The sequence below is a fragment of the Gobio gobio genome (assembly GCF_949357685.1).
Source record: "Gobio gobio genome assembly, chromosome: 11".
Classification (NCBI taxonomy): domain Eukaryota; kingdom Metazoa; phylum Chordata; class Actinopteri; order Cypriniformes; family Gobionidae; genus Gobio; species Gobio gobio.
Genome location: NC_137104.1, coordinates 18,231,307 through 18,242,799, shown reverse-complemented (window position 1 = coordinate 18,242,799; position 11,493 = coordinate 18,231,307). Strand labels below are relative to the sequence as shown.

Here is an 11,493-nt window from a genome sequence, read left to right as displayed (position 1 = left end):
TTTGCATTTACAATTTTACAATAACACCACTGCTCCTCCCTGACTTCAGATGGTGAGCTTGCTGATGATTGGCATCGCTGCCTGGGGGAAGTGTTTCGGGCTGGTGTCAAGCTTCCAGGTGGTGGGTGGCATCATTGGAGTGGGGGTCTTCCTCTTCTTTGTTGCCCTTGCTGGACTTATTGGTGCCATGAAGCATCACCAGGTTCTGCTGTTCTTTGTATCCTTTACTGTGATCATCCATAGACAGTGCACTACAATTATACATCTTTGTTCAGTGTTTAGACATTGGTGAGTATTTATGTCAATCAGTGTGTATAAATCATTTAACTGTACTGTGCAATAATTGTTAGAGGCGGAAAGTTTGTTGCTGCTTAATAGTCATTACTTCACGACCGCTAAAAATTTATGTTTTATATAATATGAATCCGGGTGCACTATATTCGCCATGTGGCTATCATTATCATGCGACCTACCAGCATCTGTTGTGTCTCATCAATGCCTCTCCTGTGGCCTCATGGGATAGTAAAATGTCCATCATATGCACTCTTCAGAATCTCACCAGAAGTAGTAGGTCATTCGGGTACTTTTTGTCTACTCTTTTATGAGTACTGTGAATTCTGACATGCTTCTTTTGTCACATACCGTTTTTTCGCCTACTATATAGTATGAGATTTCAGCCAATGTTTCAATGAATCCTTATTTTCTTGGTGTATTTTGTAAGATCCATAGTTGAAGTGTCCGGTTAGTACACTGTAAACTGAACACCACTGGAACCACCCAATGCAATCATTCAAAAAAGAATGAACTGAAACAAAAATATCTAGTTAATTATATTAATTGTTTGAAATGTTTTTTTCTAATTGGATCAGACCAATATATATGTATTTTCAATAGCCTCATGCAAACAGACTATAATAATATGTGTCAGGTCTTTGCCTTTCATTATATGATGTGCTCTGTGTTTTTCTCATTGCTTTTGTAATCTACTCATGTAATGCATTTCATAGAGTGTCCATAGAGTGGTGCAGTTAACATGACAAATGAGAGTGCACATCAGTGTACCACTTGTAATGTAGAAAAGTCTCTTAAACAAAATTAAATGAACTAATCCTGAGATGAATTTGGGTCATTACTAAAAATGTCTAGGAAGCTTGTATTACACTCTGATACTCCATGAGGAATGATTGCATGATTATTCCAGTAGTCTGTTAAGGGATGGGAAACCATTTCAGTATATTACATTTCTTTCTTACTCAATAAAACGAAAAATAAGTCATATTTTTTAAGCATAGCTTACAGTGTAATGCAATTTTGTATGTCATTGCCCTTTATTATTGGATTCCAGAAAAAAAAGCACAAACAACCACTAAATGTGCCTTAATTCATATCGTCTTGTTCAATCTTTTGTTTTTATTTAAAGCTTAAATATTTAAAGCTCCTGAATTTTACTGCAGATAGTGGTAGAATGGGTGTTAAAAGTGTAGAATAGGACTTGTATCACATCTTCTGTGATTTTACTCTGAATATTTCTGCATTGTATTTTGTGTTTGAATCCTTAATTTGTTGACAATAGTACATGATCATCCTGTTCCTGGTGTTTGTAGTTCAGTTTTCGGTGTCCTGTGCGTGTCTGGCTATCAATGAGGACCAGCAGGTAAGCTGCATCACTGTACTTCATTATACACCGATCAGGCATAACATTATGACCACTGACAGGTGAAGTGAGTAACGCTGATTATCTCTTCATCAAGGCACCTGTTAGTGGGCGGGAAATATTAGGCAGCAAGTGAACATTTTGTCCTCAAAGTTGATGTGTTAGAAGCAGGAAAAATGGGCAAGCGTATGGATTTGAGCGAGTTTGACAAGGGCCAAATTGTTTTGGCTTGACGACTTGGTCAGAGCTTCTCCAAAACTGCAGCTCTTGTGGGGTGTTCCCGGTCTGCAGTGGTCAGTATCTATCAGAAGTGGTCCAAGGAAGGAACAGTGGGGAACCGGCGACAGGGTCATGGGCGACCAAGGCTCATTGATGCACATGGGCAGCGAAGGCTGGCCTGTGTGGTCCAATCAAACAGACGAGCTACTGTAGCTCAAATTGCTCAAGAAGTTAATGCTGGTTCTAATAGAAAGGTGTCAGAATACACAGTTCATCGCAGTTTGTTGCATATGGGGCTGCATAGCCGCAGACCAGTCAGGGTGCCCATGCTGACCCCTGTCCACCGCCGAAAGTGCCAACAGTGGGCATGTGAGAATCAGAACTGGACCGCGGAGCAATGGAAGAAAGTGGCCTGGTCTAATGAATCATGTTTTCTTTTACACCACGTGGATGGCCGGGTGCGTGTGCATCACTTTCCTGGGAAACACATGGCACCAGGATACACACACCAAGGCAAGCCGGCGGAGGCAGTGTGATGCTTTGGGCAATGTTCTGCTGGGAAACATTGGGTCCTGCCATCTCTGTGGATGTTACTTTGACACGTACCACCCACCTAAGCATTGTTGCAGACCATGTACACCCTTTCATGGAAACGGTATTCCCTGTATTCCCAGTATATTTCAGCAGGATAATGCGCCCTGCCACAAAGTAAAAATAGTTCAGGAACACAACAACGAGTTTGAGGTGTTCATTTGGCCTCCAAATTCCCCAGATCTGAATCCAATCAAACATCTGTGGGATGTGCTGAACAACAAGTCTGATCCATGTAGGCCCCACCTCACAACTTACAGGACTTAAAGGATCTGCTAACATCTTGGTTCCAGATACCACAGCACACCTTCAGGTGGAGTCCACGCCCCGACGGGTCAGGGCTGTTTTGGCAGCAAAAGGGGGACCAGCACAATATTAGGAAGGTGGTCATAATGTAATGCCTGATCAGTCTATATACTCTCATAAATCCACTCTGGTGGTCTGTAGTCTTCGGAAATGTGCTACAAATATAAGTCATTTTGAAAGAATTCAAAATTATTAACAAGGATGCATTAAATTGATCAAAATTGACTGAATAAATGCTTTAATGCTATAATATTACAAAAGATTTATTTAAAATAAATGCTGTTCTTTTGAACTTTCTATTTATCAAATAATCCTGAAAATAAATGTATCAAGGTTTCCACAAATAAAATATGCTCAACTCTTTTCAACGTGGATGATAATGATAAATGTTTCTTGAGCGGCAAATCAGCATATTAGAATGATTTCTGAAGGATCTTGTGACACTGAAGACTGGAGTAAAATTGAGCTTAGCCATAACTGGGATAAATTACTTTATAAAATATTTTCAAATAGAAAACCGTTATTTTAAATGTTTTTTTACTGTATTTTTGATCAAATTAATGCAGCATTGGTGAACATTAGAGACTTCTTTAAAAAACATGAACAATCAAGATGTAAATGTAAAACATTTTTTGTTCTTTTTTTTTTAAAATAGTTTTTTCCATTTTGTGTTTTCTTTTCTCATAAGTTGTCATGTGTTCCATGCCTGTGTGTAGAATCATCTTCTGGAGGTGGGCTGGAATAACTCTCTGACCACTCAGAGGGACGTGGAGAAGAGTCTGAACTGCTGCGGTTTCTCTCACATGGACATCAATGGAAGCTGTGCCGCTGTAATTTCCTCTTCATTGTTCTTTTGTTATGTTCCTGAAGCATTGCATCTGCTGAATGATATAAATGACACCTGTGTGGGTGATTATTGACTGTATTAATAATTTGTATGCTTGTCTTGATAGCATAATGCATTGCAAATGTGTGGCAAGTTAGGCAAATACATTATTTATTCCATTATGATAACTTGCTGCTCTTGTCAATGTCTGTTCTGCTTCTGTGCAGCCCTGCTTTCATTACAGCACTTGCACCACATGTGCAGCAAAGATCCAGGAGCACGCCGGCGAGGTGCTACGCTTTGTCGGAGGGATCGGTCTCTTCTTCAGCTTCACTGAGGTCAGCCTGCTAAACTAACCTTCTGCTTTGATCTCTTCTTAGAAATTCTTCACAGAATTTGACAACCAGAATGTTTTCTGGTGTTCTTTTAGTGTGAGCTTTCTTTTGTGTAATGTTGCTGTTTGAGCATGAAAAAGGTCTACAAAGCGCACCAAGTCCACTCTAAAGAGAGTTATTCTCTATATCAGTAAGCACTCTTTCTAAACTCCTTGAAACAACTCTGTTGTTTTCTTGAGTTGCGTTGAAAGTGTATTGAATCTTATGGTTATGGTAAGGGCCGTGACCAGGGTTTGAAATTAACTTTTTTACTCACCAGCTAATTTGGCTTCTACATTATGTTACCATTCAGAACTTCTACTAGCCAAACTAAAAATATCAGAACTAAACAAGATTATCAAAGTCACAACTTGGATTTAAATCTCTTCATCACGGCACCTGTTAGTGGGTGGGATATATTAGGCAGCAAGTGAACATTTTGTCCTCAAAGTTGATGTGTTAGATGCAGGAAAAATGGGCAAGCGCAAGGATTTGAGCGAGTTTGACAAGGGTCAAATTGTGATGGCTAGATGACTGGGTCAGAGCATCTCCAAAACTGCAGCTATTGTGGGGTGTTCCTGGTCTGCAGTGGTCAGTATCTATCAGAAGTGGTTCAAGGAAGGAACAGTGGTTAACCGACGATAGGGTCATCACCGGCCATGGCTCATTGATGCACGTTGGGATCGAAGGCTGGCCCGTGTGGTCCGATCAAACAGACAAGCTACTGTAGCTCAAATTGCTCAAGAAGTTAATGCTGGTTCTGATAGAAATGTGTCAGAATACACAGTGCATCGCAGTTTGTTGCGTCACAGTTTTGCCCACTCAGGGTGCTGATCCCTGTCCACCGCCGAAAGCGCTAACAGTGGGCACATGTGCATCAGAACTAGACCACAGAGCAATGGAAGAAGGTGGCCTGGTCTGATGAATCATGTTTTCTTTTTCATCACGTGGATGGCCGGCTGCATGTGCATCGCTTACCTGGGGAACACATGGCACCAGGATGCACTTTGGGAAGAAGGCAAGCCGGTGGAGGCAGTGTGATGCTTTGGCCAATGTTCTGCTGGGAAATCTTGGGTCCTGCCATCCATGTGGATGTTACTTTGACACGTACCACCCACCTAAGCATTGTTGCAGCCCATGTACACCCTTTCATCGAAACGGTATTCCCTGGTGGCTGTGGCCACTTTCTGCAGGATAATGCGCCCTGACACAAAGCAAAAATGGTTCAGAAATGGTTTGAGGAGCACAACGAGTTTGAGGTGTTGACTTGACCTCCAAATTCCCCAGATCGCAATCCAACCGAGCATATGTGGGATGTGCTGAACAAACAAGTCCGATCCATGGATGCCCCACCTCGCGACTTACAGGACTTAAAGGATCTGCTGCTAACATCTTGGTGCCAGATACCAGAGCACACCTTCAGGGGTCTAGTAGTGGAGTCCATGCCTCAACAACTCAGGGCTGTTTTGGCAGCAAAAGGGGGACCAACACAATAATGTCATAATGTTATTCCTGATCGGTGTACAATAAGACATCAGATAATGAAACTCATCCACAAAATTCCCTTCACGTCAGTAATGACGACAGCAGGGAAAAGTCTTGGACATGCCGTATTTATGTTTTAATTGGGCTCAGGCTGAGTGTCTCACACCAGCGTCATCGCGGACATCTCACAGGCCTATCGCACACTGGTCTCATCAATCTGTATTCACATTCTCAAGTTTAAGGTGCCAGTCCAAAACGGTGAATCTAACAACCATACAGGCAAAAGTTCAGGTCACGAATGAACAAAGTGGAATCAATTTCTAATTAAGGGAAAAAAAATGCATTGTAAAGAGAAAGGGCGATCTATATGATTATTTCTCTACATGAAGCTTTATTCATGCCAGAAAAACAAATTAAAAATACACAATCTTCCATCGTAGGGTGAAGTCAGTACGTGCATACATCTGTCACAAATCTTCTTATTTTAATAGAAAACATTGTTAGTGATGCTGTGGCATGGCATTTGACTTTGAACAGCCCAACTCTCATAGTTGGGCGCCGCAGACAGACGCCGAGTGGTGCCGCCGGTGTTAGTTCGGTCAAAGTAATTGTTCGAATTTTAAAGACTCTGCCATGTTTGAGGCTCCTTTTTAGGTGAAGGGCTCCGATAGCGATGCCATGCAAAGCGATAGAAGATTTAGATCAATTATGAATCATAACCCGCTAAATTGGCTTGCGAGTTGATATGCTTTACCCGCAACAGTCGAGTTTAATTTCAAACCCTGGCCCGTGACATTTCCAAAACACGCTCGAAGTGGTTGACAAATCACAACACAACCGACCAATCAGAGCACACTTCGCTTTTTGGAAGGTGGGGCTTCATAGAGACGGGAACTAAACCGAGCGTTACAGACAGACTGGGAGGAGTGGTGCTGCAACAATATGTGAAAAATAGTGGGGTTTTTTACATTCAAACATGAAATTGTATAGTACACCCCAAAAACAAAATTTAGACTTTGTAAAAGGGCATGATATGGCCGTTTATACGGTTAATTTAGTTTAATAATTAGATTTATTTGGATATTTAGTTGAAAAATTTAGTGTCCCCAACTGAGCAAGCCAAGCCATAGGCAACAGTGGCAAGGAAACCAAAACCCCATCAGGTGACCTAATGGAGAAAAATAAACCTTGGGAGAAACCAGGCTCAGTCGGGGTGCCAGTTCTCCTCTTGCCAACAAACAGCGTAATTATTATTCTGGCAACTTTACAGGTCAGAGGTCATAATAGATCGGAATATTCGAAAGATCGGAGGCAGCATGCCGGAGACGGGTTTATTGAGGATGACGTGTCGATTAAATAATTATTAAATAGGAATAATCTAAATATCGGAGTCATCACGCCGGAGATGGGTTTATTGAGGATGCCGTGTCGATGAGGCAATTTCAGGGGGAGTCTAATTGACACGGTCTCTGCAGACACTTCATGGTCATGCGTTGGTCATGTCTGGGCGCAGGTCCACCATCTGATCTGGATCCGGCTGACTGCAGTAAACCTCGGGGTAAAACAGAGAGACTATCATTAGCGTAGATGCCATTCTTCTGATGATGTAACGAGTACATCAGGTGTTATGGGAAGTGTTCTCGGTTCCGGCTGACCTAGTTAATGCAGCCTAACAATCATTTCATTGAAAAAGTGTTTTATGTGTATGCCATAGTAAAGAGATGTGTTTTAGTCTAGATTTAAACTGACAGAGTGTGTCTGCTTCCCGTACAATGTTAGGAAGACTGTTCCAGAGTTTAGGTGCTGTTCCAGAGTTTAGGTGCACTTTATCAGTGCTCGTCTCTTTTCCGCCATTTTGTTAATCACCTCTTTAGTAAACCAATACATAACTAGCAAAAGCAGCGCTGCTTACATCTCCTCCCTACTTGTTATTATTGCAGACAGTGTTGCACAAAAATGATTACTGTCCGTCGCTGACTGGGAGGAACATTCGCGCGCAGTCCCACGTCTCTAGAATAATTAGCCTAATCTTCACGGTACTTTAGACCGTAGAGGAAACACAGTAGCAGGTCTGGGGGAAAAAAGTTCCTGTAAAAAAAGTTCCTGGTACAAATTGTTCCGGGGTAATTTCGGTGGAAACGGGGCTGTTGTAATTTTACTGTAAAATACAGTAAAATGTATGGTTTTTGGAAGTAAAAGAATGAATTACAAAATAATTTACCGTTAAAATCCTTAAGATCTATATAATAAAATTAAATTGTTCAAATGATATATTATTGTATTATTATGGTGCTATCAGTACATTTTAGAGTACAAAGTAGTATTTTAACATTTTATCACTTAAAATATACAAGTAAATTTTACTTGTTACAGTTACCAATTATGCCATCCCATAACACCTGAAAGACTGTCAGTGTATTTTTTTTGTTTTGTTTTTTTTTACAAAAAATGTCTAGCAACCACAGCTGACAGTTTTTTTTAATTTATTTTTTACTGTACATTTAACAGAATATTTTTACAGTTTATTCATGTTTTTCCTCCCGTCATTCTGATTATTTCAGATCCTCGGGGTTTGGCTGACATATAGGTACAGAAACCAAAAGGACCCCCGGGCGAATCCAAGCGCCTTCCTGTAGGTGTGAATCGCATTATGTCGCCTGACCACTGGAATTCTCATTGGAGCTGTTAGAGAGAGTGTGTGTGTGTTTGCTTTTACTGAAGAGGATACAAGTCTGCGTGTTCTTGCTGCTATATATTACGTGCTTGATTTTTCAAGAGTACAGTGTGAATGTACTGTACATTAATGAGGCTGCACTTATGAGAATTCCTCTCTATGAAATAACCGAACACCAAATACTAATATGCAGTACTTACACTACTGGGCTAAACAACAAAGACCATTTGATTTTATGTGAAGTTTTATTTGATGTGGTAAAACGCATTAAGAGGAAATGAGCTGCTGTGATCAAGACGTGCAGTGTGAGCATGACACTATTTACGTTGACAATGTCAGAATGTATCCATTTCAATTCCACATTGATTTCTTAGAATAAATGCACACATTAACAATTAGCATGGATGACAGTAAAAGTTGCTCTAAATCACTAAGGCAATAAAGCTTCAATTAAAAAAGACATAAGTGTTTTCTGGTATGCTAGATACATTATTGGAACTTCATAGTTAGTATGACACATTTTAAATACTCAATTACATATACAGATTAAAAGACATGTTTTCTTGAGCACTCGGTTTTCATAATACATATATCTGCCTATTTTATTTCCATAATGTGTGTGTTCGTTTCACTGACTTTGTGTTTTGCTTCTTGCATGAATTCCTCATTGAAATGTACATCTATATCCAATGGTTCTGTGAACTGCTCTCTCAAGCATTTGAAATCAGAAGAAAAAATATAAATAAAGACTACGTGTACACAATTGTACTTTGGCCAGTGTTGTCTTTTGTCTTTTTGAACATCTTAATTGCTGGGTGTCTGAAACCCCATACCATTTCAACAAAGTATTTCAGGAGAGCAACTTCCTCTAACCTCCACCAATCAGAAACTGACACGCTCAAGCCAAGAGTGGGTAACAAAGGCAGCTAGTAACCAGGCAACAATATGACTCAGGAAAACTCCTAAGTTACTCGGACTCCTCCCACCAGGATACTAACCGGAGACTCAGTTAACTGGAAAGCCCACATGGCCTCTGCTTTGAATAAACTGTGCAAACGTGACTGTATAAACAAATAACTACGAGAACCACATTTTTGTACAACTTCATTTATTGAAAAAAGCAAACATGAAAATGAAAGCCTGACGGTTGACCGTAACAGAATCTATTCAAAGAAAGTATTTCAAATTTGTACAGGGCTTTACAGTGCGTTTCATGCAGTCAGTAAACAAGTGACAGAATAATAGTGACCCTCAGGGAAGTAATATCCTCTCTGCGGACAAAAAGACTAGACTTTTGTGTTCACAACTCTGTCTTCAAAAACTTCAGGGCTCTTTGCATGTTGCTTAACACTGTGGGAAACAAAACCAAACAAGCGAAGCTGTCAGTATGATGATGATGATGATGATTTTTAATAACTAATATTGGCATTAAAATTAATTTCAGACTTACAGAGTTTCATGTCAGCCGGCTCATAGGCGTACATGCGGTTGGAATAACGGCCTGTGATGTCTGCCCGAACTGTCATGGAGGGATCTGAAAAACAGGAAAGATTTGAATCATTTATGCAGACTTTTTCATAATGTGTAACATCATTTATCTGGCTGTCATAATTAAAGCAACTCACCAACAAAGAGGATTCTGGGAACATACTGCCCATCAGGAGACAAGTGCTTATCTGTGGTCTCATACTGTAAAAGACACGAATCCCAGTTCAATTTATAGACTTTCACAACACACATAACAGACAAACCAGGACCTTAAACACACTTTAAAGCTGTTACAATGAGCAATACATTTGTTACAGTATCTATTCATCTTTGTTAATGTAGTTAATAAACACACTCTTCTTAGTTCATGTTAGCTCAGGTCCATTAAGTAGCAATAGTTCGATTAATAAATGCTTTAGAAGTGTTTTTCATTGTTAGTTCATGTTAGCTAATGCTAACTAATGTTAAGTGTTAGCACTTTTACTCACCACCAGATTCAAGATCACAAATTCCTCATCGACCAACTTCTGGATGTCTTTATCCTCAGCAAAGGCCTTCTTTAGAGCTAATTAAATAATGCAAACATTAGTAAATTAACGAAAACTTTTACACTAACAGTCAATGAAAATGTCAAAATAAAAGTTCAGCTTTACACTGGCTGTGTGGACAGTCCTCCAGGTGAAAGATGACCATGAGGGGCTTGTTCCTAATTAAACACATGATACAAGTTGTACAAAATATTGAAACATTTTATATATTTTATAGTGTCCTTGTTCCATGTTCCATGTACTTTCGGTTACACTTTATTTTACAGTGTCCTTGTAACACATTTTATATGTAAATTATGCATAATTACATGCAACTAACCCTCAACCAAATCCTAATCCTACGCTAACCATATAGTAAGTACATGTACTTACTTAATATTACTCAGTACTTAAATATACAATAACACTGTAAAATAAAGTGTAACCGTACTTTCTATAGCCACAACAAAATTAACCCTACATGTTGTTAATAAATATTACTCGGTACTTAAACGTATAATTAATCTGTAACTAGGACACCTTAAAATAAAAATCATCAGCAGATCTTCTATACACACAAAATGACTGATTATTGAACACCATATTATACTCTATAATTCTAAATAATACAAGCTTTTCTCACTTGGATCGTGACCAAAACAGAGCTTCCTCGTATGTCTGTGCCCAAATCAACTGATCACCCCATCCTGAAAAGAAAAGAATACACAATATGAATTCTAAAAAGCAAAATATACCTAGCAAATGCAAATGACTGTACATAGGCCATTCAAATCAATATTGCACGACCTGAGGTCCGGGATAATATTTCACACAATAAAGAGCTGGAACAATTTCAGAAGTAACCTCAATGAAACTGATCCTTATACAAATTTCTGAGTTATGTAGCTTCAGATTTGCTATAATAACAGATCACGACAGCACACCCACTAAGCCATCATTTTGCAAAATTGCTGAAAAGAATGTTTCATGAAGCTGACCTCTGGAGAGAGTCTGAGGAATCCTCTTCTCTTTCTTCTCTTTCGGAGTGGTCTTCTCAGGCTTCCCCATGGCGGACGACAAGGCCGCCAGGACCAAGAGCACTGATAGTAATCCTTTAAGCATCTTCAAAAGCTGAGAAAACAAAGCATTTCAATATATAGCTGTTAGGAAATGACAAAGCATGATTTTAACATCAGTCCCAGCAGTTAATGCGCCGGCGTGCTAGAGAGCAGTCTTTAGCAAAGCCTTCTGAGAAACATACAAGCACACAATGCCCCTTTGATGACGGTTCCTCACCTGTTCTCAGGTTCCCTGCTGTGTGTGTTCTGACTCCTGGTCCTCCTGATGCC

At 39.8% G+C, this 11,493-nt stretch overlaps 2 protein-coding genes across 2 annotated transcripts in view; one reads left to right on the top strand and one right to left on the bottom strand.

Moving 5' to 3' along the window:
* Positions 1-8,895, top strand: part of tspan13b (tetraspanin 13b) — a 10,614-nt gene extending 1,719 nt beyond the window's left edge. The window contains exons 2-6 of the mRNA XM_079829392.1: positions 50-217; positions 1,574-1,654; positions 3,487-3,600; positions 3,824-3,934; positions 8,017-8,895. Of these exons, the coding sequence (XP_079685518.1) occupies positions 50-217; positions 1,574-1,654; positions 3,487-3,600; positions 3,824-3,934; positions 8,017-8,091 (549 nt within the window). The 3' untranslated portion in view covers positions 8,092-8,895. The remainder of the gene's footprint in view (positions 1-49; positions 218-1,573; positions 1,655-3,486; positions 3,601-3,823; positions 3,935-8,016) is intronic.
* Positions 8,896-9,225: 330 nt separating this feature from the next.
* On the bottom strand, positions 9,226-11,493 carry agr2 (anterior gradient 2). Its single transcript, XM_079829420.1, has 8 exons — positions 11,441-11,493; positions 11,143-11,275; positions 10,788-10,851; positions 10,271-10,323; positions 10,106-10,182; positions 9,755-9,818; positions 9,580-9,663; positions 9,226-9,479 (listed from the first exon to the last, which is right to left on the bottom strand). Exons 2-8 carry the CDS (start codon positions 11,264-11,266, stop codon positions 9,430-9,432), a joined length of 516 nt encoding a protein of 171 aa, XP_079685546.1. The 5' UTR covers positions 11,267-11,275; positions 11,441-11,493; the 3' UTR covers positions 9,226-9,429.

Excerpts from the sequence above, each read along its gene's own strand:
- agr2 (XM_079829420.1), bottom strand. The coding sequence starts at position 11,266 with ATGCTTAAAGGATTACTATCAGTGCTCTTGGTCCTGGCGGCCTTGTCG. Across the intron at positions 9,819-10,105 it reads TTGTGATCTTGAATCTGGTG|TATGAGACCACAGATAAGCA; the intron begins GTGAGTAAAAGT and ends TGTCTTTTACAG. Across the intron at positions 9,664-9,754 it reads TCCCAGAATCCTCTTTGTTG|ATCCCTCCATGACAGTTCGG; the intron begins GTGAGTTGCTTT and ends CCTGTTTTTCAG.